Below are 25,090 nucleotides of genomic sequence, written 5' to 3'. Positions count from 1 at the left end.
TCAAGTCGTAGAACACAGCAAATGCTGTCCTTAATTTCAGGTTTATGGAGGTCATTGGTCAAAGAGTGTGTGGTTCTATAAGAACCAAGAGGAAAAGTGGAAGAGATTGATAATCTCCCTGATTCCGCAATCGGCATCAGCTTTTTGGTGTACTAATAAGCTCACAATTTTTGTATTTTTATAATTTGAGATTGTTAAAAACTAGTCTTGATCAGCTTTATCAACTTTAATCGTCCTCTCTCACTAACCTTTTCCTCTATTTTTCCACCAAATGAATTTTTCTCCATTTTGAAAACCACCTTGACCTAATAGGAACTTTCAATAAGAAGAAGAAAATGAAGTGAAGGACTCATAATAATGGTAGTTGAGGATACCATGGGTAGTTAATTAGAGTGGATCGGATTGAAACTAAATAAATTTGAAATTATGCATATACAAATAATAAGCAAAAGAAAATATAAAAAAAAGGAGCAAAGTTTAGATAACAACTAAAAACTTTTCAGTCATATCAAAATAATTAACCCCACTCCATCCGCCACCTTTATGCACCTTTCTGGTGTTGTATGGATACTTTTGGCCGGTGAAAGTTTAAGCTCTTTTAGGGATCACAAGAAAAGTAGAAAACATATCAGTAAAACAAATCAATATATATGTTTTTTTCGATCTCAAAATATTCTGAGCTTTATCGTCTATGTGATCAGAGACTCACTATACGTACTGTTATCAGTTATCACTATAAGAGCAAGTCCACCGGTTTGTTTTTGACCGGTCACCAGCTAGATTTGGTGAGGTGGTGACCAGCCAAACACCAAAACTTGTTTCCACCGGCCCTTCCTTGACCAGCCAATATCTGGCCTTTCTTGACCAAGTCGAAGAAAAAGGGCAAAGCCCTGACTAAAATTATGACCAGTCAAAGGAGACGCCAGCTCGGCCCAAAACTGGACTTGGCCGAAGTCAGCGATAGACAAGCAGAGAGAGACGCGGAGGAGAAGATGCGTGGAGGTGATAGACAAGCAGAGAGAGACGCAGTTGACTCGTTTGTCGCCTAGCGACAAGAATTGGGTGGAAGAGAGGAGGCGTTTGTTGCCGGAGGACGATTTGCTCCGCTTGGGGTTGCTTCGATCTCGGCCTGGGGGCAGCGTCTGGGCGGGATGACGCCACGGAGCGGCCTGACGAGGTGAGACGACCTCGGGGGAGCCGGGTCCGTGGACGGAGGACGCCGGAGGAGGGAGAAAAAAGCGGGTCGGGTCGGACAAAACCCGCCAGGTTTGGGGGGGAGAGAGAGAGAGAGAGAGAGAGAGAGAGAGAGAGAGAGAGAGAGAGAGAGAGAGAGAGAGAGAGAGAGAGAGAGAGAGAGAGAGAACCGGAGGGGGGAAATGAAAAAAAGAAAATTTTTCGTCCTTTGAAACAAAACAGATTTTTTTTTGTTGCTATTTATAGAAAATTTTCAGATTTTAAAAATTCATAATAAATTCATATGAACTCCGAATATTGCGTTCCATATATGCACGAGATCGTATCGACGAGCTCTACAATTTTTATGAAAGAAGTTTTCACAAATTCCGAACGTATAAAAAGTCAATTTTCACGACCCCCTAAATAATGTTTGTTTCGAAAATAAAAATAGATTAGAAACCGAATTTCTCGTACAACAACTAAATAACATTGTATTTTACTTATTCCTAGTTTTTCATTTATGTAAGAAAAAATCGATGAGCAGTGAAAAATGAACAGTCTTGACTGGTCAAGAAAAAAAGAGGGTGGAAACCCATGTCTAATGGCAGTGAATAGTTACTTGACTGATCGACGCCTTGACATTTCTTGACTATGGGTGAACTTGCTCTAATGACCTTCGCTCGATCTCTAATATTCCCTCCACCATTTTCATTATAAAACACCCAGGCCTTATCAGATATTCTCTTGCATTCAGTATTCAACCATATCAAGCCATCAATTCATTTCCATATCTCCTGATGCTTTTTTGAGCATTTACCTTTTCCAATAATTAATATATAAATTACAAGATATAATTTGCCCAGCTAGTTTTTTTCCTTTAAAATGGCATTCATATACGATTCCTTTTTTTTTTTACATAAAAAATACATGATTTTATGCATTGCAGCAAGAGTTTTGCAGATGAGATATGAAATCTACCCTCATTAATTTTTCTTATATATTAATTTGTTAAATAAATGATGTGACTAATATCCTCTCTAAAAAGTTATATATGTATGAGTATAGCTAGAGCATGTACTTTATATATATGGCTATTGATCGATCCAGAACATCTCATATATTAGCTTAATTATACAACATTATAATCCTTTTGTCATATCATATTGAAGGAGACAAAACATAATGTGTAGAGATTGGATCGATCGAGAAGAATAATACAGAAAGTAAAGGAGAGAAAGATACATATATCTGCAAGAAAAGGATATAAAATGTACCTACAGCTGCAAAAGTACCAGTAAACCCTAGAATATCACATTTTATTGACAAAAAACAACGCTTCTCCCTCTTGTCCTTCCCCAAATTCGATCAATCACCTTTTCCCCATCAAAATAAAGACGCAAACCCTACAAATCGATCACTCGCTAGCTCCATTCTGCAGATACCTGTCAAGTCTTGACTTCTTTAAATTTTGCGTGAGATTGAAGCTAGCAAAGGCTAATCCCACCATGTATACTTATATAGCTAGAGCAGTTGAATATGGCCGGGTCGATACTTGATATATACCAGTGTGTACGTAGTGTAGTGGTTCAGAATCGGAGATATGCTATTGGATCTTGTGAAAGAGGGTATTGATGGATCTTGTGAAAAGAGGGTGTTGATGGACCCTTTAACCTAATTTATATATATAACAGCTTCAGGATTGACCCTACCTATACATATAAATATACTTGCTACCATATCATAAAATCCAAACGAGTCTTATCGATCCCATACCTGATGGCTGATGATCTGCTTTACGACTTGCAAGTTGCCCTGGTAGAATAATGCAGGACTCGAAAGAGCACGCAAGTACTGTGACTGGCTGGACTAAACCACAAGAAACAAATCTAACAGAATATGCAAGGGAAAGTTTCTTGTAACTTAATTTTCTCTCATTTCAAAAGTGCAAGATTGATGGACAGGCTACGAGACTAGTCGATCACTCACGGATAAAGACTTGATAAAAACAGAAGAAGAAGTGATTTTCCATGAAGATTCATCACTAGCTAGCTCGAACACATTTGCAAGATGCTTTATAAATTTCAGAATTCTTTATCTAGGCTCCGATTGTACATTGTTGAAACGGTTTGCACTTTTATCTATTAGGATCATGCTTTAGAGAGCTTCAAAAGCCAACAGAATAAACAAAACTAGTTTCAAGTTTAAAACTCGAAACACAATTTATTAGAGAGCTTTAAAGTGCTTCAAACGATTATTTAGTAACTGACCTAAATTGTTACAAGACCTTAGCATGTCGTGCATTGCTTGTCGATCTTGTCCAGAACTTCGAAATGCCATCACACACTACATTCTTACACCAACTCAGAAAGTTACCCTTTCAACTACTTCAGCACACATCAACAAATAGAGACATTTGACCACAAGTGTGTCCCAACCTTGTCTAAAATCGCCGGTGTGTCAGCAGCATCTAGGTCCTGATCACCAGAAAAAATCAAGTGAATAAAACCGAGTGTGGTACCACAAACTCAATCAAAGGTCAATTCCTCAATCTGTTTGTTCATCTTAATACACTACAAGACGGGCACAGTTGGTTGGTGATGGTTCCGCACCACCTTATTTGATACATCGTTTAGAGAAGTCAGAGGCCCATTGGCAGAAAAGAAGTCCGAGGCTCAGTTGCAAATTTGAAGTCCCAAATTTGGTTTCTTATGGGCTATGGGCCATGCCCAAATGCAGAGAATTGGGCTTAGCACATAATAATAATAGACTTATATTTAGGGAGTAGAGCATCTCAAGAGTCTCTACTCTCTAGTCCTCCCCAAATGTTACTTTCCAATTCATTTGAAGGACAAGGACTTCTAGCTGCTTTGAAAGCTTCCACCCAAGTGAATCTAGGTTGAAGGAGACTTTAATGGTCATGTTGATATCCTTTGGCCAGCATTGACCCTTATGAGAAGTATTGAGTGCCTCTTTCATTTCTTTGAAGCTATCACCTTAAAGTTATCAACCGGAGTCCTTAATACCATGACGAATATAGGACATGACATCACAAATTACAGGATTTGGTACATAATGTTGCCAGCAAAGGCCGGCAAAGCTTTTGCTCCGTTGTTTTGACCATTTTAGTTTCATTAGAGGCAATACACCCTCAGTGCGCCCATACTTTTTTATTTTTTGAAGAGAAGGACGACAAATTTTATTGATAGGGCTCAGTTGTACACGAACTAGAAAGAAGCCCATCGAGATCTGGAGGGACACTCCCCCTCCATGAAACTTACAGCCCTGAAACTATGGCATGTTTAGCTAACTTATGAGCTAACATATTCGATTCCCTATAGATATGAGAAAAGAAAGAACCTGCTAGATAAGGAAGAGAAGCAGAAATATCATCAACAATCCTCCCCAAGTCAGAAGTATCATCACCCTCAGCTCTAATGGCTTGAACTAGTTGAAGGCAATCAGACTCAAAAATTACCGGAGCTAGATGATTATCCGTCACCACACTGCAAGCCAACCTACTAGCTAATGCCTCGACCACCAATGGAGACCAGACATCATCACATTGCTCACATACTTGATTTGGTACGAATAAAACTCGAAAAACATAAAGACTACAACATATTTTAAATCCATCTATTTCGATAAAAGTCCCGCCGATATCGAAATACACCGATAATAATTTAAGGTTAAAGGGTTCGACTTATTTATTTTTCTAATATCTCAACTATAAATACATCAAACATTGCTGTGATTAATGTCAAGACTCCTCTCAAAAGTCTCCCAACATTGAATCTCAAAAATCAATGTTTGGTAGAGGAGATGCTGTTGGGCCTATCTGGGATTTGTATATTTGTTTTCATGTCGGAAAAGAAAAATTCTCCGTCAAATTTGAAAACAAAACCAGAAAAAGGGAAAGAGGGGCAGAGCCTTGTTTTGGCTCTTTCCTCTCACCCGTGCAGTGGGCCCCTTTCTCGATTTCATGTCAGTCTCCCTCGAGAATCTTTCCACTCTATTATTCTACTCAACTCCCTCTCTCTCTGTACTTCTACCCTCTGCAAATTTTTGAACTTGAATTCTCCCATTCCTGTTTTAGCTTTGGCTTTGCTTTCTTTCTAATTCTATTGGCGCTCAATCTCTCTCTTTCTCTCTATGTGTCTATATGAGCAGCAATAAAGTAATTAGGAGAATTAGGTGAGGGGCTCTTGTCTAATCTCAACTCCTAATTTTTTTTTGTCCCTGTGTGTGAAATATCCACTTCACTTTCCTACCTCTCACTCCCTTTCAACTTTCCTTAAGCTGGGAGATTCACTTGCTCCTAAAAAAATCTCTTCTTTTTCTTGGAGCTCTATGCTGCTCTTGAATCTTGGTGAGTTATGCTCTTGATTTCAGTTTCTGGTGCAATTTCTTTGTATGCTGTTTCATGTTTCTTAGCCATTGTTTGGATTTAGCTGAAAAAAGATATGTAATTGAGTCTTTAATTGAGCTCAAGGTGTTAATTTGGTAGGGGTTGCTCTGAATTTATTCTCTGTTTATAAAAATTGTGCCTTTCTGAATTGTGATTTTGCCAGTTGCTTGCTTACTGCAAACCCAAGTTTGTTTCTTCATGTTTAAACCCTTAAACAGTAGAAACCAGGTTTCTGTGTATAATGTCTGTGAGACCTGACCCCTTATGGTTTTTGGCATTCTTTGTAGGAGTACAGGCGTTTTCGAAACAGTGAAGAAAGAGGGTGGTTAAGATGGACCAGTATGAAATTCTGGAGCAGATTGGGAAAGGTTCTTTTGGTTCTGCTCTTCTCGTGCGGCATAAGCACGAAAAGAAGAAGTGCGTATCCTTATACACTACATATGATAGTATAGTCATTTGAGTCTTGAGATGAAGTGTTTTTCATATATTCGTTCATTTATGCATGGATAGGTATGTGCTGAAGAAGATCCGTCTTGCTCGTCAAACTGATAGAACCCGCAGATCTGCTCACCAGGAGGTTGGTGTTGTAACATTTGGTGTAGAACTCAATTCCATGAGCACATGTGATAGTAATGAGTAATACTAAATTGCCGTCTTGGTTTGTTGTGATGCAGATGGAGCTTATTTCCACAGTGCAGAATCCTTTTATTGTGGAGTACAAAGATTCCTGGGTTGAAAGGGTGAGCATCGCATGAGAGTTATTGTTCTTTATTTCCTGATGAGCTTGTAGGAATTCTTGTTCCTCAGTATTCTCTAGTTCTGCAATTGATGCTTCAGTGCTTTCACTTTCAGGGTTGCTTTGTCTGCATTGTGATAGGCTACTGTGAAGGAGGAGACATGTAAGTTTTGCTTCTTGGTTAAGTCTGTTCATTGCTGCTACTTTAGGAATTGTTATGAGTCCCTAGTTTCTGCTACTTTTCTTACCTCTCCATGTCACTGTTTTGGTGTTGTACAGGGCAGAAGCTATAAAAAGGGCCAATAACGTTTATTTTACTGAAGAGGTTGTTACATTAGCAGCGGAGTTTCCACTTGCTTTTGTAAATCTACAATTGCGTGCTAGACATTTTATCAAATTGGGATACTTCCAGTAATTTTTGTTCATACTTGAAAATTGGGAATGTGCAGAAAATTTGTAAATGGTTAGTTCAACTCTTAATGGCGCTTGATTATTTGCATGCCAACCATATTCTTCATCGTGATGTCAAGGTCAGTGTTAAGCAGAGACTAGTTGACTTACTTGTTTAAAATTTCAGAATTGCTTTGCTAAAAACAAAAATCCAGAATTTTCCATGACTGTGTTCCTTTTTGCTTCAGTGTTCAAACATATTTTTGACAAAGGATCAAGACATACGTCTAGGTAAGTTATTGTTCTTTTGGTATTCCCCATGCTAATTGATACTACAAGTTTGTTTACACATCTTTTAGTTAGCCTTTGGTAGTTGTGTAATAGTATTAATAATACATGTCTAAATGTAGGTGATTTTGGTCTTGCTAAAATGTTGACTTCTGATGATCTAGCTTCCTCTGTGAGTATCTCAGCTCATAGATACAATTTTATATTTACATGCTGTCCTTTTGTGTGATTCATGATTTTACTGCTTCACATGTAGGTTGTGGGAACTCCGAGTTATATGTGCCCTGAGCTTCTTGCCGACATACCATATGGTTCTAAGTCGGATATTTGGTCTCTAGGTGAGTTTCCCCTTTTCCTTGGCAGCTCTTAACATTTGGTGACTTGATCAGCACACCTCCCCACCTCTGCTGCACACAATTTCTGTGTTACTTTTTAAGAAACACATAAATGTAATGAAGTGCATATTCCAGGGTGCTGTATATATGAAATGGCCGCTCACAAGCCAGCATTTAAAGCCTTTGTAAGTCTCTGCAGATTTTCTGAATTATGAATGCTGTGCACTCTTTCTGGTATTTGTTTATTAAACAACAATTGTAAGGAATGATGAAGTGAATGGAATGACAAATTTAGCTTTGTGCTAGATAACTTATGAATTTTATTTTCAATGCTTCTGCTTATGATTCATATTGCCTTTGCTTCAACATTGTTCTCTGGTGTACTCAGTCAGCACCATTTTAAATTTTCATTTACTTTTATTTCTGACGCCTCCTCCTCCCCTGCAGGATATACAATCTCTGATCAACAAAATCAACAAGTCAATAGTGGCTCCACTTCCAACAGTTTACTGCGGTGCATTGTAAGTTTACTTCCCTCTTCATGTGCCTCATAGTCTCAAGTTCTATTGTGATTGTAATTTCATACCAAATGTTAGTAATTGGAGTTGAGTTTAGACATTTGCACTGGAAACTTTAATGTATCATGTTTTCTTTACAATTAATGAAAGGTGTTGCTGCTACTGTGTTTTTTTTTTTTTTCTTTGATATGCAATAGAAATTTTGAGATAGTTTTGTCAATCCATCTTTGCATGTGCTTGTCAATGAATCTATTTGTTGACTGATAAAGTTGTTTCCCTCATATATTCTCCTGCTTTCTTCCTTTCGCAGTCGAGGTCTTGTTAAAAGCATGCTGCGCAAAAATCCAGAACTTAGACCAAGTGTAAGTTTAAGTTATCTATTTTGCTTTCTTGACAATATATTCTTTTATTGATACCTGCATGTAATACCATGTCATTGAGGATTCAGTCTGAGTTGATTTCGTGTGTTGCATAATGTCTCTTAAGCTGCTTGGACTTGTTTCTTGGTTTTGTGTGGGTGTATGACAAGTGCCATCTAATCTTTGTGTCTAGATACTTGGCCTGGGTTTGTTGGAATAGTGAGATTGATTTTTTAAACGACCTTTTTTCTTATGTTTTGTCATTTATAGGGGGCAGTCCCATTAGTGAAGAGAGTAGATAGGTCAATTAAAACTGTCATTGCATGAAGTATAGATTTAAATTTGATGCATGGACATATTATCTCCATCAAAACACACAACTTGTTATGATTGGCATGCCTTCCATGTTTTGTCTATGGGCATGCCTTGGGTACAATTACAACTTGTTATGATTCTGCAGCATGTTTATACAAATGATGGCTTCTGTGGATTCCTTAATGACATTGAATTTTGTTCATATTTTGTCAGGCTGCAGAGTTGCTTGGCCATCCCCTGCTTCAACCGTATGTTATTAAGATCCATCTAAAATTAAATAGTCCTCGAAGAAATACGCTCTCAGGTGACTGGTTTCACTCCAGCTACGAAAAGAAAACAAGATTCACAGAGCCTGAAGCTATCCCCATTAACTATATCAGAGAGAAAAGGCGGTCATACAGCAATGACAGGAACTTAAATCCAAGTATTTCTGGAACTGAACAAGACTCTCTGGGTTCTAGCGTGAGAGATTATGACATCATAAAGTCAGTGGCGACAAAGTTGACTGTTGCCAATACTCCAAGATTGACACCAGCAAAAGTTTCTGCTACCCCCAGGAGACAAATAACACGATCAAAAATTTCTCACATCAGCTCAAAACGTGATTCAGTAAGTTCATGCTCAATTCATGCATCTTAAAGGTTCATACTTACTGGATTTTTCTTATATTTGACAACTTTATGGGGGAAATTTGTAAAGTCACTGAGGTTCATACTCACTGTAAAGTTATTCTCGTAATATAACCCTACTCTTGTGACTGTAGCTTCCAGTGTCGCATTCTCCGGCAAGGAAATCTTCCCTGTCAACACGAAGACAATCTCTTCCATTGTCAACAAGAGCTACTCCTTTCCAAACCCCATATAGAGCCATTGCTGGTCGACTGGGGAGTGTGGAGTCACCTGACGTTTCTGTCAATGCCCCTCGAATGGACAAGATGGCTGAATTCCCCCTAGCCTCTTCTGAAGATCCATTCATTCGCATGCGTGGAACTTCATCCACATCAGCACAATGCTCTTCTACGACCCCAGACAGCATCAACCGCTCTATCACAAAGGACAAGTGCATGGTCCAGGTTGTTCACAGAACCTTCTCCAAGTCCAATGTGATCGATGGCAACCATGAAGCTGCTCGAAATGGCAGCGAGTGCTCTGAGCAGAATCCTGCAACTGCTGTTTCAAGCCATTCTTCTTCTGAATCACGTCAGAATCGGTTCGACACCTCATCGTTCCAGCAACGTGCAGAAGCATTGGAAGGGTTGCTCGAGTTCAGTGCACGCCTTCTACAACAAGAAAGGTTTGATGAGCTTGGTGTGCTTCTGAAGCCCTTTGGACCCGAGAAGGTTTCGCCCAGGGAAACTGCCATTTGGTTGACCAAGAGCTTCAAGGAGACGACGGCCTAGTTCGTTTTCCGTTCACTCTGATCTTCTTGTTGTAACTTGTATATTACCGGCTTCCTTAATGTCATGGAAGTCAGAAAGTGAGTAGCGGTTAAGAACCTTCATGCTGAAGGTGACATGGAGAGTGTTAAAGTGTGGTAAAAAAAAAAGAGTGGATTTTTAGACCGACAACCAAAGACAATTTCCAATGGATTTGAATGTAATATTGTTGGTTTCTTGTTTCCTTAATATCTTTCCTCATGTTTCATCAAACCAAGTGAAGAAAGTCCCAACTTTCACACAAGACCCTCGTACTAAATATATTCAACATATTCTGGGTCAGCTTCCTAAACCCTAAACCATGGAAGTCCTACAACTTTATGAGCTCAGCTACTCTGATCTCCTACTTGTGTCGTCAAACGATGTTTCACCGCCGTCACCGGAAGAGCTTGAAAGGGTGGAGTCAACTAGCAAAGCTATAATGGAAGCCCTAGGGCCCATGGGCCCAGGCTTGCTGTCGATCACCGGCGTCCCCAACGCCGCCGCTCTCCGCCGGAATCTCCTCCCTCTGGCTCGCAAGCTCGCCCTTCTGGAACCCAATCACCGCAAGCTCATTCTCAAGGTATGTTCAGCCTCTGCTAAAAAAGACTATCAATTTATATTTCTTGTGCCTAGGTAGTGAATTTGTGTGTTTGTTTAGGATCACAAATTGGGGAGTGATGTGCCTTTGAAAAACCCAGAGAGAAATGTTTCATCTTTCGCTATGCAAATCAAATATTCACATGATATTGAAGATACCCAGTTGAATTCAGAGCATGAATCAGTGAGTGGATTTGAGAATCTTGGAAATGGGTTTAGAGATTTGGGAATTTGCATGATGGAGCTTGGTCTCAGACTAGCCAGAATTTGTGATAGAGCCATCGGTGGCCAAGAGCTTGAGCAGAGCTTATTGGAATCTGGCACTGCCAAAGCTCGGCTTATACACTATCATTCATTTCTAGAGAAAACCATTTTGGTTCAGGAAGCTAGACCCAAAAAGGCTGTTAATTCGAAGAGGATTCGGATTGGTGATGAAGATAAACGGTCAGGCGGAGATGATTCTAGTAATCTATGGCAACAATGGCATTATGATTATGGGATTTTCACTGTGTTAACAGCTCCATTGTTTGTGTTGGCTTCTAATGCACAAGCACCAGAAGAAAGGGAAGAATGTGCTTACCCAAATGGGCATACTTATTTGCAAGTATTTGATCCAAGCAAGAACAATGTGTTCATGGTGAAGGCTTCTCCTAAGAGTTTTATCATTCAGGTTGGAGAGTCGGCTGATATCATATCGCGAGGAAAGCTTTGTGCCACCCTTCATTCGGTTGCTAGACCTCCCAAGTTTGAAAATTTGAGCAGAGAAACTTTTGTTCTGTTCTTGCAGCCTGCTTGGAACAAAACTTTCTCTACCGAAGATTATCCCATGAACCAGATCTCAGGGACATCTTTTGAGGTAAAACGGGATGATGAGTTGGAAAGGAGTAGGCTAACTGAAGAAATACAGAAAATTGTACCACCTCTGGCAATGCGGTTGAAGAATGGGATGACATTTGCAGATTTCTCGCGCGAAACCACCAAGCAATACTATGGTGGCACTGGTTTGCAGTCTAATAGATAACTGTTTCTAGCAAATCTATACTGCTAATTGCTAATTTCAATATGATCAAATGGATTCTGTAATCATATCGTTCGAGTCTTTTTCTTCATATTATAGATGCTGAGCTGCAAAGCCTAAAAAATCAAGAGGCTTTCCTTGTTCCTGTAAACATTAACTAATGGTTAGCAGTACTTCTTGTACCTGAAGTATTTTGATTGCCTCTAGAAACTTATTTCTGTTACTTAGTGTGAATGTTTCTCAAGTACTTCCATCGGAAATGATAGTGTTTTAAGGACATAACTTAATTACTGCACCTCGTTTTGGTGGCCTTAGAGACCTAAAATACATTTGTATATATCAATCCATGGACGGAGCCATTGTAAAACAACCTCTTCTCACATGCTTGAATGCTGGATCACTCGTTGTGACAGCGGATTATATAAAACGGTTGATCACTTGTATGCACGAATTTCTCCATCTTTAAAATCGTAACATCTTAAATGGTATTTGTGAGGATCATCGTTGGACATCCAAAACTACATTATTGCATTTGAGTCTTGAGTCATTGATTCCATAGTCGAACCTTGTATGAAAACCTTGCAAAACAACCTCTTTCTCACAACCATGTCATAATTTCCCGTATTTGTGAGGATCATCATGGTTGAAAATGCAACATTACTACCTCTATCGTGTTATACTCATCATTTACTCAATTTTTACTACTGAACTGTAGGGGACAATTGAAACTACTAAAGCCAGATTCAAGCATCCTACTATAATTTGCCTTAATTATTGCATTTGGGTTCTGTGTCATAGATTCCATAGTAAAGCAAAACAGAATCTGCAAACCCTCGTCGCAGAAACAGTCTGATGGAATAGTTTCAACTTTGGTTCAGGCAAATGTGGTACCAGGGGTCTCTTATCTATTGCAGTGAGTGATTGATCCTCATACTCTTATTAAAAGGTATGTATGGCTGTAATCTATGATGGAACCATTTTAAAAAAGCTCTACAAGAAAAAATGGAAGCCTGGTTTGTCTCAAGGAAAAATACAGATAAGTTGAGCTTCAACCATAGATTCTCTTGTAGGAAACCTAGCAACAAAATGTTGTAAATGTGATTTGTTCATGAAAATGAGGCAAAAGGAATAAAAGGGTGTCCCTTTGAGTCAAATATTCATTTGCTAAGAAACAAAGAAAGCCTTACAGGTTAAACAAAAGGCTGCCCCGATCTCTTCTTTCCCGCCTTTTGATCGGAAAAGTTTGAAAAAGGGTCTGTATATTACGATGTAAAAGCCAAAGTTGAAGATGATGACGTGCGCAGGCACGCGTATTTTAGCATAGGTCCCTCTCCGGTGCGCAGCTTTGTGTCCCAAAACAGCACAGTAGAGAAGCAAATGGTTCGTTTTCAGTTTGTCTTGACCTCCAAACATGTCGGTCTTGGACGTTGCCTACACCTTTAGCTTAGAAAACACAATCACTCATGGTTCACTACCACTTCTGACATCTCATTCTTATGTTATGTGATCTACCTCTATGTCACCACCACTCCAACTCTAGCTTAAATAAATGCTTCATTCCGAGTTTGTTGTTAATACAAGCCCAAATTAGGGGTTTATGCATTTGCTAAATGTGTGGACCTCCGGATTCTATAATGTAACTCTATAATTCCATTTATTTACATCTTTGCGCAATGATTTCTTGACTATTTGGATATAATAATTATCATTGTTGATTGATCGGACGAGTTGTACTTACTAGAATAGTTTAGATTAGTAAGAATCCTATAAAAGAACTTAAAAAATAAATGATTCTGACAATTGGATTAAGGATTTTATAATGTAATTCCATGATTCGGACAGTTTATTTATATATTTGGGCAGTGATTTCTTAGCCAGTTAGTTATAACAATTACTCAATTATCATTTGTTGATTAATCGGACAAGTTGTACTTACTATAATAGTTTAGATGAGCGAGAATCTTATGAAAGAGCTTAAAGAGTAAACAATTTTGATGACTGAAATTAAGTACATGAAAATAGAAAGGAGTAGAATGCAAACTCTCTATTTCGTGAATGTCCATTTTTCTCTACTAAATTGCTCGATGCATGTGATGGATTTGGGTAAAAGCCTAAAGGGGTTTGGTATGCTGTAAAAATGGTGTTGATCACTTTTGTTTTATTTGGGTGTGTGTGTGAAGACTGAACTAGAGAAGCGGGTTGATAAGTTTCCTATCATTCTAGCAAAAGCCCCTTTGAAGAAAGATGATTAGTCACATGATCAAACTAGGTCCAAAGTTGGGCCTAAACCCTAGAAAGCATCCTAAAATCTCTTTTTGCACAAATATGAAATATCCAATGTATAAAATTGTCATTTATGCTCTAATCATCCCTTACCTTCAATCCTTCATAATCTCCAAAAAAAGCTCATAAAACACCAATCTTTCCATGTGGCACCACCAAAAGTACTTCAAAATTCAATTTGACCAAGTGACCTATGTGGACTCATTGAGCATTATTCATACAACATGGGCATACTTTAGTGTATATATATCTCCAGTGTGTTGATCCCCAAAACCCACTTCTTCCTCTGATCAAATTCAAACCCATTTCCTCTGTTTCACCAAGTCCAAGAAAGAACCCTCCTTTCATGGAAGAAACACTCCCAATGTTGAGCTCTCGCCGGCCGGAGCAGACTCCGGTGGGTCTTGACAACCTCCCCAAAAGCCCAAGAGTCCCAATGGAGTTCCTCTCAAGGTCTTGGAGTGCTTCTGCTCTTGAAGTCTCCAAAGCTCTGTCTCAACCACCCCCTGTTCCTCAATGCATGAACTCTAAGTCCACCCACAACTCTTCTTCTTGCACCACCACCACAGCAGCTTCTATACCCGAAGATGTAGCCGGAGAATCTGAAGAGACTCCAGTTCTGTCTGGGAATCAATTCTACTTTGCTACCTCTGCTACTTCTCAGTTGGTCCTGGACCGCATTATGTCACAGTCCATGAGAGAGGTGGCTCAACTTAAGTTTTATTCTTGGATTTTCATTTCTCCATTTATTTTTGGTCAAATTTTCATTTGGGTTTTGTGGGTTTTGGCAGGAAGTGTCACCATTAACATCAGGGAGGCTTTCACACAGCTCTGGACCATTGAACGCCGGAGGCTCATTTGAGACTGATAGCCCTCCTGTTTCTCCATCGGAGGAGTTCGACGACGTCGTTAAGGTCTTCTTCTTCCCCTCCTCTGTTTCTGAGCTCTTTTGTTTTATTAAAGATCATATAAATATGTTTAAAAAAATTCCACCATACTTGTCAAAGAAGGAAACAAGGGGACCAACCAATGTACTCAGCTGCATCTCTGTTTCCTTCTGTCACCCACAGACTATCTGATGCTCTCTGCAGTGTTACTGTTTTAGTTTAGTAAAATCTTTTTTTTTTTTTTAATTATAGTAAAGAGAAAATAATCAAAATATGCTTTTTCTCCTTTCTCTTCTTTTTAGGATTAAGAAGCCTTTTCTATATTTCCTTTAAAATCTGGAAAAGAGTCTTATCAACAAAGGCATTATTTTCTTTCTTCAAGTCAAAATTGAAAAATAAAAAGGAGTGGAGACAAAAATTTAAATCATGGATGCAGTAAGATTGGACCTTGCTTTGGCTTCGGTCAAATCCAGGCTCTCTGCCTTACCTTAGAGCTGACAACGTGTCTAAAATGAAAAGACCGGTGGAGTGTGCAAATGAATTAACTCAGATACTTCAGTTTGGTAACTAAAATCTCTGTGCTCAGTTATGGTTCTCTGTATCTTTGCCTCTTTTGTTTCTCGTAAGCAAAACATGGTTGGATTACAAAAGAAAAAAAATGCTGGTAAGCCAGATGGCACTGACTGAGCTTTGTAGAGTCTCCCACCTCACCTTGCATAAGAATCATATGGGAGATGGAGTGTGCATATGTGATCATGATTAACCTGGTTTAAAACATTTACACATTCTTTCCAACTATCCTTCTCTTCCTATGTCATTATGTACAGTTAAATTGTCAATATGCATACCAGATATGTAGTACAAATTTTTTTTACCTTTTTCTTAAAATAACCCTTTTCTCTGTTAAGTTGAAATAATGTTTTTCTTTGATCAAAGATAAAAGTTGTGTGAATTAAACTCTATGCTAACTTTGGATGCAGTTCTTCCGCAACCACAACAGCATAAACCAGCTGTTCAACAACGGCAGTCGGAGCAGCGCTGTAAATGTCAGTAGTACCCCTGCTACCGGGGGAGCCAAGACAGTTGGGAGATGGTTGAAGGATCGAAAAGAGAAGAAAAAGGAGGAGACTAGAGTCCACAATGCTCAAGTCCACGCAGCCGTTTCAGTTGCCGCAGTGGCTGCTGCTGTAGCTGCCATTGCGGCAGCCACAGCCGCTTCTTCTTCAACCTCATCAAGAAAGAACAACGAACAAGCGGCCAAGACGGATATGGCTGTGGCATCTGCTGCTACATTGGTAGCTGCACAATGTGCTGAAGCTGCAGAGGCGATGGGAGCTGAGCATGACCATCTTACTTCTGTGGTTAGCTCTGCAGTCAATGTTCGCTCTCATGATGATATTACCACTCTCACTGCTGCCGCTGCCACAGGTAACGAGCTTTTGCTAATTACTAGACAAATTGTCCCCTGCATACTTTATTAGTTTATTAAACAATAGAGTAATGTGAGACTCGCCGAATTTGTTCACTAAATGATGTTGCGTTGTTTTGTTTAATTATACTTACCAAATATTGTTCACTAAATGATTATAGTGCATTGTTTTATTTAATTAAATGCGAAATCATAGCCTCATTTGTATCTGAGACACATATCAATTAGCAAGTAAATTTAGTGTCACTAGCATTATTATAGAGCTAATTCAATAGAATACCAACTACTTTTATTCGCCAAAGTGTTAAGAATTTATGAATTAATTCAAACATTTATAACCTCATTTATATCTGACAAGCAACAAGTATAATACCGGCCTATCTTTGGTGACCATACAATTGTTATTGAAGCTCATATCAAATATTGTCCACCAAATAATGTGACATTGTTATAATTAGTTCGGCAATCCAATTTTCTTTCTTGAGAACCGAGTTAGTTCTCCTTTCAGTGATATCAAAATCTGTGTTGATTGTGTGCACAGCTTTAAGAGGTGCAGCGACTCTCAAGGCAAGGGCAATGAAGGAGGTGTGGAACATAGCAGCAGTGATACCAGTGGAAAAAGGAATGGGAATCGGGGTCTGTGGTAAAGGCAATAACAACAGCAATGGCAGCTTTAGTAGCAGTGAAGAGCTTGTCCCTGCTCCTAACACTTTTCTTGGGGCCTCTAACCAAGACCTGCTTGCTAGGGGAACTGAACTCCTCAAACGCACCCGAAAAGGTTACTACTCCCAAATCAAACAACTCTCCATATATCTTGACTCTTGTACTGAACAATATTTGGTTTGCACCTTGCAGGTGATCTTCACTGGAAAGTAGTATCTGTTTATATTCATCGAACAGGCCAGGTAAGATCCTGATGTCTGCTATAAGACTTTATTATTCAGCATAGTGTCTGTCCTATATAATTTATTGATCATTCATGTAACTGTACGTCTTTTATAGGTGATGCTGAAAATGAAGAGCAAACATGTTGCAGGAACATTCACCAAAAAGAAAAAGAGTAAGCTCTATAACTATACTTGGTTCTTACTTCCTGTAGCTATTACAGCGCTTTAGTGATGTGGAACATACTATCTGACAATTTGACAATGGATAACATAAGTTTCTTTTTGGGTACATAGATGTTGTGTTGGAAGTGTGCAAGAACATGCCGGCATGGCCTGGGAGGCACTTGTTCGAGGGTGGAGAGCAGCGCCGTTACTTTGGACTGAAAACAGAATCGCGAGGAGTCGTGGAGTTTGAGTGCAAGAATCAGAGGGAACATGACGTCTGGACTCATGGAGTTTCGAGGCTGCTCTCTATTGTAGCCGAGAGAAAGAACATGCATTAATATGATTGAAATCCTAGCAGAGCAGTAGCCTTGTAATCTCTTGAGTAGAAGGTAGATGAATAATGTTAGGTGATGTTATCTAGGGCTATAATATAAAAGGTCATGAGCAAAAGCACTGAATTGTTTTAGTAAAAAGGAATTGCAGAGAGAATTGTGTTGTATTATTGATAATATGAATCCTTTATATAGGGAATTACAGAGTACAAGAAATGTAATAGTATCCGATCATAACTAAGATATCTAGAACCTTCTTCTATTACAATTCTTAACATTAAATCCTAGTTTGGAGAGGCACACATGATGTCGACATCCTTTAACATTCCCCATTGTGCCGCTCAAACTTAGTGATGACCTTTTGATCGTTGCCTCGTTAAAAATCTTGCCAGGTAACAAAAATCTTGCGGGACAAAAATAACCCTGGTCGAAGGACAAAAAGAGCATAACACGTCCTTCACTCTTCGAGATCGAACATGTAGACATCATGCCTCCTCCTGATGTCAATATCTCCTTCTAATTGCTACAATCATGGGAGTTCTGATAACTTTCTCAATTCGATGCTCTTCACATGTTTCTCGAAGGTGGATTTTGGTAACGACTTAGTAAATAAGTCCACTACATTATCCTCTAATCGGATTTGGTTCACTTCAATATTTAGAAGTGCTTGTTGTTGCTGATTGTAAAAGAACTTAGGCGATATATGCTTGGTATTGTCGCCCTTGATGAAACATAATTTCATTTGCTCAATACATGCTGCATTATCTTCATAAATGCAGCATAGATTCATCTGTGGCAGACTTCAAACCACAAGTTCCTCGAATGTGTCTAACTACAGACCTTAGCCATATGCATTCTCACATGGCTTCATGTAGAGCAATAATCTCTACATGATTTGAGGAAGTAGCAACAAGGGTTTGCTTTGTAGACCTCCAAGATATCGCAGTAATTCCCATGGTAAAGACATAATCCGTTTGGGAGGGTCAGAGAGATACCCTATATCAGCAAATTCCATCAAAACATCATCATCGTTTTGATGCAAGGGAGGAGGATGGGTGGCCGGCGGCTTTGCCGATCACGGCGTCTTCGACAGTGCCACTTGGGCTAATCAAATCCGTTCTCATTCTTCGGTCATTCTTTTCTTTCTGAAGGGATAGAACAAGCCCATATCTATCGTACATTTTAAGTAACGAAAAATTGTCTTTATACCAATCCAATGGAGTTGCGTTGGCACAGGGCTACATCTAGCCAACAAGTTCATAACAAATGAGGTGTCCAGTCTTGTATTGTGTTAAGTACAATAATGCGCCTATTGCACTTAGGTAAGACACTTCTACCAATTAACACGTCTTCGTCATCATCCCTGGGACGAAACGTATCCCTCTTAGGGTCAAGACTACGGACGACCATGGGAGTGCATCTTTGACTTTATCAAAATGCAAAGCATTTATTGACACGGTATACAAGTTCTAAATCTAGAAAAAACCATGTTCTCCCAAGGTCTTTCATCTCAAAACTCGGATTTCAGGTGTTCGGCGGTTTCCTTTAACTCTCAAGGATTCCAATTATTTTTATCAACATAAACCGTGACAATTGCAAATCCAAAACTTGTCATGAAAACGCAGGGGCATAGTTCATCATATCCCTTCCCAATCAAGTAGTCACTTTAGTGAGCGTTTCACCCTCATTGCAAACACGCTCCGTGATCAAGAGCCACTTGATTTGGGTAAATGAAGTCCACAAGAACCTTCATTATATTCTGTATCTAGATCCCCATAGAGATACGTAGTGACCACATTCGTAAGCTACATGTTCAGTTATTTAGAAACTACTAAACTGACAAGGTAGTGGAGTGCAATGACATCCATTGCGAGAGAGTATGTCTTCTCGTAGTCGATTCCAGGGGGTTTTGTGAGAAGCTTTGCGCCATAAGGCAAGATAATCATCTCTTTTTCTCATCACGCTATCTCACGAATACCTATTAATGTCAACAGGTTTTATGTTAGGAGGTGTTGGCATCTCAGGCCCGAAATCCTTCCTCTTCGTTAGTGAATCCAATTCAACCTGGATTACATCTTTCCATTTAGGCCAATTTTCTTTACGTTGGCATTCTTCAATGGAGTAAGGTTCGATGTCATTGGTCTCAATAATTCCACATCTTCATGTACACTAGTGTAATTCGTAGAGATCTCTATATTCTCAGGAATTGGTTCTAACATTGAGGCGTCCCCCAACGATGTCTCCTGGACATAATCACAATCCAGAATATTCTCATGAGACGGATTTTGAGTATCAATGATCAATGGATCAAGTTGTGCCAAACTCGCTCTCTTCCTAGGGCGAGAATCCATCGAACCTATGGGTCTCCTACGCTTTCTAGCGGAACCCATGGCCTATGACGCCATTATGCCACCTTGTGGCGTCACCATACCACCATTCATGGTAGCGGTGCAGTACCCATCTCCTCTAGGTGGCACCATGTCCTCCTGTAGGGACATCAATCATTGCAGACATGTTTGCAGCATGTATATGTGATCTCGTCACTTTTAGGGGACCAAGATGAGACATAGTGGGGACAGACCATGACAATTCCTATCGTTCCTGTTGAACATTGACGTTCTAATCTCCCCTTAACGACGGGAAGACTGTCTCATCAAGGTGACAATTCACAAATCTAGCCAAAAAAAGAGATCGCCTGTCAAGGGTTCTACATAGTGGACTTATAGTTGGAGACTTATGTCCAACACAAATATATATATATATATATATATATATATATATGCATTCGTTGCATTGACTCATGTTGATGCGCTGTGGCAGCGCAATTGGCACATAAACCGCACACTCAAATATGCATATGTACGAGATATTAGACTCGAACCCAGTCACTAGCTGTAACGCAAATAAAAGTTGAGTGGCTGCTATGAGTCGTAGACGAAGTAGCATAGCTGCATGCGATATTGCATAACCCAAGCGGAAATATTGGTGCACATTACCAAAGTCCGGGCTACCATCGTAGTCTTTTAATGGTGGCTTTTCCGCGAGACCAATTGGGTGTGTACATGGGAATATGATACTTAATATCAATACCCAGTGATATGAAATAGTCATCGAAAATTTTCGATGTAAACTCTCTAGCATTATCAAGTCAAATTGACTGAATGAGATGATCTATGTAGTGAGCCCGTAACCATATGTTCTGGGCTAGGAGTTCCTCATAAGCAGCATTATGAGTGGATGATGGTGCGATATGTGACCAGCTGGTCCGCACATTAACTAACACCATAAAAGATCTAAGCAGTTCGCAAGTTAGTTGAATTGATCCACAAAATCCCCTTGGATTCTATGTAAGAATGTAATTATTTCTTTAGTGTCATTTGCATAGGATGGTCTTGATCCTAAAAAACAGGCTTTATAGAACGAAAGATTGGTCTTAAAATCAACCAATAAAGGTTTTGGTTGAGCCAGAATGTCACAATTTACTTTGAGAAGTACAGAGAGGAGCCAAGTCTCCATACATGGAGTCAATGCCATGTATTGGCCGCAGGGGGTAGGCGGTGTCGGACATGTGTGGCTAGTCTTGCACAATCATGACGCCATGAGGCGCATGTGCAGCTCCTCGAACCAATTCTTGGTTCTTACTTCTTTTCATTCTGAAAAATGGATGTCTGTGTGAAATCTTTAATACACGGATCATCATGTCACAACCTGGGTGTCCCAAAGGGTCATGTCAAAGCCTATATGTGTCAGAATCCCATAAATCATCTCTCATGACGTAGTTGGATTCAATGACTCAAATAGTGGTTGCATACAACCCACTAGAGCGACACATAAGTTTCTCTAATACTCGTTTATGTCCGTAGTCATTAGAGGTGATGCAAATGAACTCTTGTCCATTCTCACAATGTGTTTCCACATGAAAACCATTGGCTCTTATATCTTTCAAATAATAAAGTTTGAATTAAGGTATGTCCAGGACATTAAGTAAAAGAATCGACACTTTATTAATAGTCAATGATTACATCAAAGTTTCCAAAAATCTAATCCAAAATAAAGAACATCAAACTTAGACAAATTGTAGTTACTCAGTCCGTTTGGTAACTCCAATCAAATATGACCAGGAAAGTAGAGAGAGATGTTGGTGGAGCGAGGCTCTCTTAAGTACCACTAATCTCAAATACTTTCCTAGACATCATATTTCATTGAGTGCGCCACATGAGAAAGAGTTAATACAATTGTCATTTATTGACTAAGGCATATTGCCATTACAAAATTCATGGAAAATAAAAAGACTATTCTAATCAAAGTCTGTGGCATCCTTGTGCACTTTATCTCCAGCTTTGAAGTCCTCTATGGTGAGATTGACATCTTCACCATCTTCTTCTTCTGCAAGGTATACTTCTTGCTCCCTCAGGTCCCTGTATGCCCTGTATCCTACAACAAGTTTCTCGCTTGCCTTGCATTGCTTGAACCAATGCTCACTTGATCTACATCGATGACACACATCATTGTGGTTGCCTCCCTTTAATTGAGGTGCACGTTGTGGGCATTCCCTAGGAGGGTTGGTGCCGCCACCACGACCCATAGCGCTACCACCAAGGCCAGGGATACCACGACCACCTCTCCCACGTGTGGCATTGCTACCACTTGTATCCGCACCAAACTTGCGGTTTCCTTCCTTGTTAGGGCGGTTATATGGACCCATACGTCCTTCATGTCCCTTATTAGGGTTCCGCTCCTTGCGCCCTCCTTTGGGTGAATTATAATTCGCCTCATGAACGCTCTTAGTTCCAATGGGCCTTGAATTATAATTCCTCACGAGTATGTTATCATGTTTCTCAGCTACAGATATAACATTGATAAGCTGATGAAACCTCGTGATCCGTCCAGCATTGACCTCAGTACGATATTGCTTTGATACCACAATGGCTGAAACGTGGAAGGTGGAGAGAGTTTTCTCAATTAGCTCTTGCTCTGTGACAGGTTGTCCACAAAATCTCAACATGGATTGTAGGCGAAGAGTTTCTGAATTATATTCAGCAACAGACTTGAAGTCAGCGAAGCGCAGATTGTTCCATTGAACATTCAAGTCAGGGAGGAGGGAATTTTGGACATTGCCAAAGTGCTCTTCTAGCGCTACCCATAGCTCTCTTGCATCTTTGATTGACATATACTCCAATTTGAGTGCTTTGTCCATATGACGTCGCATCAAAATAACTGCTTGAGCATGCTTTGTAGGTGTTCGTGTGAACACGAGGTCCGGGTTAGGTTCCTGGATTATGGGTAATATTCCCTTTGAAGTGAGGTGGTTCTCAACATCGGTTACCCAACTATGGTAATCCGAGCATGTTGAGTCAAGCATGGGAAAGTCGAGTCTAGGTTCATTCGACATCCTGAAAATAAGAAGAGAAAATATATTAGTTTCGGAGCTAAACTTTTACGAAAACTAAAATAATAAGATTTCCGAGGTATGCTACCAAGAAATCAATTTCCAAGAATATTTGGATTAGACCAAACAATGATATTTTAATATGGTCACAATTTGATGCTTACGGACTCTCTTAGTCAGAGCATTATGAACACTCTTAGTTCGTTTAATTATGAACACTCTTAGTTCATTAGTTATGAACGCTCTTAGTTCGTTAAGCGTGAATCCTCACAATTCCGCTCATTAAATACTCAAAACCATGTTCATATATTTCAAAATTCTATAGAAAATAAAAGTAATTTAAAATACATGAAAGCAGTAACTTTAGTTACAAAAACTTACGTGATGATTTGGGGTTTGAGAACACGCGCGTGTTGGAGCAGGCGTGTTAGGGCAGCAGCAGCAGCAGTAGCAGTTTTCAGTACAGTTTTCAACAGCAGCAACAGTTTCCAGCAGCAGCAGCAACAGCAGTAGCAACAAGTTGCGGTAGGCAGCAACGCAGGAAAGCAGCAACAGCGGCAACAAGGGCTGCAGTGAGGAGGTAGGTTGGCGGGCTTGCGGCTAGGGTTTGAGGCTGCGGCAGCTTTTAGGTTTTAGGATTTTTTTTTTCTTTTTTTTCTTAAGTTAGGGTTAAAGCTCGTGCTGATAACGTGTTTTAGTAAAAAGGAATTGCAGAGAGAATTGTGTTGTATTATTGATAATAGGAGCCCTTTATATATGGAATTACAGAGTACAAGAAAGGTAATAGTATCCGATCATAACTAAGATTTCTAGAACCTTCTCCTATTACAACTCTAACACTAAACCCTAGTTTGGAGAGGCACACATGATGTCGACATCCTTCAACATGATTAGTATTCGGAAGCACATGTACAATATTGATGAAATTCTTTGTGGGAACATATCTTGCTTAGTTTCATATTTTCAATTCAAAAACCATAGTTAAGTACAGGCAGAGTTAAAAGTGACATACACTAGCAATAAGCACATACATTAGCAATTATACACTACGGGTGGTATAGATTGTGGGATTTACAGTTTCTCCTCCTAATTAAAACCCAAACAGAGGCTCCAAATATCATCACATAGATCTTACCAAGAGGGAAAAATGCCTGCAACCAATTAGCCACATCATATATCAATTTTCACAAACCCTAACAGTACTCGAAAACCTGAAAAATTGAAACACAAGGAAGTGCCTAGACGGTTCAAAGTTCAAACAAGCACAAGATACATACCTGAATGAGTGCATAGACAACCAGACAATGCAAGGCTTCAAATAGGAAAGTGTTGAGGATATATACATCCCACATGAAAAAAATGGGACCTTACCTATGGGTTCATAAGGGTTTGGGCCACTCCATCCATTGCCAATTGGTTTTGGATGTGAACCTCAGATTACTTTATTAGAAAGGTTCTAGTAAGCTATGACTAGAATGTGTATAGTGTGAGAGTAACAAAAGCCACAACGGTTATATCCTTGTTACCGATCAGGGATGTAGCCAAGATGCAGATTTGGATTTTGAGACTAAATTTTAGAGAAAGACTAAATGTTGTAACTAAAGAAAAAAAGAGAGAACAAGATGTGGAAAGAGCAAAGAAAAACAGACAAGATTTGCCTTTAAGAGAAATTTTTTTTTAAGCAATACTAATAGGAAAAACTGATAGAAAAGTTGTAACAAAAGAAGGGAAAAAAAAAAAAGAGAAAAAGGAAGGAGAAAATGGGGAAAGAGGCAAAAAGAAGAAGAAGAAGAAGAAGAATAGGAACTAAAGAAATGAAAACGATGCAAAAAATGGAGAAAGATATGAGTTAATAACAAACAAAACAACTTAGGGGACTCGAACCCAGGTTAGAACAAACAGCCTAGGGGACTCGAATCTAGGTCAGAACTTCAGAAAGAGATACAGAAGTTGTCACTTTGCCAATTGAACCAAAATCTAAGCCTTGATTAAGTAGCACACTTATACAATGTAAAGAATTGGAAGAATTTTGGGTTGGGCTACCCCTCACTTGGCTTCGTCCTTGTTACCAATTGAACAAAAATTACACAATGTGAACCAATTATGGTTGCAAAATCAGAAAAAAGAAGAAGAAGAAGATATATTTTTCGAATTTAACTATCCC

At 39.4% G+C, this 25,090-nt stretch overlaps 3 protein-coding genes across 8 annotated transcripts; all 3 read left to right on the top strand.

Annotated features, from left to right (window-relative positions):
• Positions 1–5,060: 5,060 nt before the first annotated feature.
• On the top strand, positions 5,061–10,140 carry LOC112172938 (serine/threonine-protein kinase Nek2). 5 transcript variants are annotated; one of them, XM_024310449.2, is made up of 16 exons: positions 5,061–5,367; positions 5,473–5,542; positions 5,869–5,998; positions 6,092–6,158; positions 6,256–6,321; positions 6,434–6,480; positions 6,597–6,642; positions 6,767–6,847; positions 6,956–6,998; positions 7,118–7,167; positions 7,252–7,333; positions 7,466–7,515; positions 7,778–7,851; positions 8,159–8,210; positions 8,736–9,131; positions 9,286–10,140. In XM_024310449.2, the coding sequence occupies exons 3-16, from the start codon at positions 5,913–5,915 to the stop codon at positions 9,919–9,921; spliced, it is 1,776 nt and encodes a 591-aa protein (XP_024166217.1). In that variant the 5' UTR covers positions 5,061–5,367; positions 5,473–5,542; positions 5,869–5,912; the 3' UTR covers positions 9,922–10,140. The 5 variants fall into 5 exon arrangements, with proteins under 5 accessions (XP_024166217.1, XP_024166219.1, XP_040364757.1 ...); XM_024310451.2 differs by lacking the exon at positions 5,473–5,542; XM_040508823.1 differs by having other exon boundaries at positions 5,061–5,542; positions 5,877–5,998.
• Positions 10,141–10,221: 81 nt separating this feature from the next.
• LOC112172939 lies at positions 10,222–11,743 on the top strand. The gene is made up of 2 exons (XM_024310452.2): positions 10,222–10,519; positions 10,598–11,743. The coding sequence occupies exons 1-2, from the start codon at positions 10,259–10,261 to the stop codon at positions 11,555–11,557; spliced, it is 1,221 nt and encodes a 406-aa protein (XP_024166220.1). The 5' UTR covers positions 10,222–10,258; the 3' UTR covers positions 11,558–11,743.
• A 2,326-nt stretch (positions 11,744–14,069) lies between these two features.
• Positions 14,070–23,912, top strand: LOC112173331 (VAN3-binding protein). 2 transcript variants are annotated; one of them, XR_005802078.1, is made up of 8 exons: positions 14,070–14,540; positions 14,629–14,751; positions 15,705–16,152; positions 16,695–16,931; positions 17,009–17,058; positions 17,156–17,213; positions 17,335–17,663; positions 23,818–23,912. XR_005802078.1 is itself a non-coding variant. In XM_024310944.2 (7 exons), the coding sequence occupies exons 1-7, from the start codon at positions 14,184–14,186 to the stop codon at positions 17,541–17,543; spliced, it is 1,482 nt and encodes a 493-aa protein (XP_024166712.1). In that variant the 5' UTR covers positions 14,070–14,183; the 3' UTR covers positions 17,544–17,754. The 2 variants fall into 2 exon arrangements, 1 of the variants encoding a protein (XP_024166712.1); XM_024310944.2 differs by lacking the exon at positions 23,818–23,912 and having other exon boundaries at positions 17,335–17,754.
• Positions 23,913–25,090: the final 1,178 nt, after the last annotated feature.

The sequence above is a fragment of the Rosa chinensis genome, chromosome 6, assembly GCF_002994745.2.
Source record: "Rosa chinensis cultivar Old Blush chromosome 6, RchiOBHm-V2, whole genome shotgun sequence".
NCBI lineage: Eukaryota > Viridiplantae > Streptophyta > Magnoliopsida > Rosales > Rosaceae > Rosa > Rosa chinensis.
This window is presented reverse-complemented; position numbering and strand designations above follow the sequence as displayed.

What these genes read in the sequence shown, in the direction of transcription:
- LOC112172938 (XM_024310451.2), top strand. Translation starts at nt 5,913, where the DNA reads ATGGACCAGTATGAAATTCTGGAGCAGATTGGGAAAGGTTCTTTTGGT. An exon ending in GCAGATCTGCTCACCAGGAG is followed by an intron (nt 6,159 to 6,255) that starts GTTGGTGTTGTA and finishes GTTGTGATGCAG; the next exon opens with ATGGAGCTTATTTCCACAGT. An exon ending in TACTGTGAAGGAGGAGACAT is followed by an intron (nt 6,481 to 6,596) that starts GTAAGTTTTGCT and finishes GGTGTTGTACAG; the next exon opens with GGCAGAAGCTATAAAAAGGG.
- LOC112172939 (XM_024310452.2), top strand. Translation starts at nt 10,259, where the DNA reads ATGGAAGTCCTACAACTTTATGAGCTCAGCTACTCTGATCTCCTACTT. An exon ending in ACCGCAAGCTCATTCTCAAG is followed by an intron (nt 10,520 to 10,597) that starts GTATGTTCAGCC and finishes GTGTTTGTTTAG; the next exon opens with GATCACAAATTGGGGAGTGA.
- LOC112173331 (XM_024310944.2), top strand. Translation starts at nt 14,184, where the DNA reads ATGGAAGAAACACTCCCAATGTTGAGCTCTCGCCGGCCGGAGCAGACT. An exon ending in AGTTCGACGACGTCGTTAAG is followed by an intron (nt 14,752 to 15,704) that starts GTCTTCTTCTTC and finishes CTTTGGATGCAG; the next exon opens with TTCTTCCGCAACCACAACAG. An exon ending in ATTCACCAAAAAGAAAAAGA is followed by an intron (nt 17,214 to 17,334) that starts GTAAGCTCTATA and finishes TTGGGTACATAG; the next exon opens with ATGTTGTGTTGGAAGTGTGC.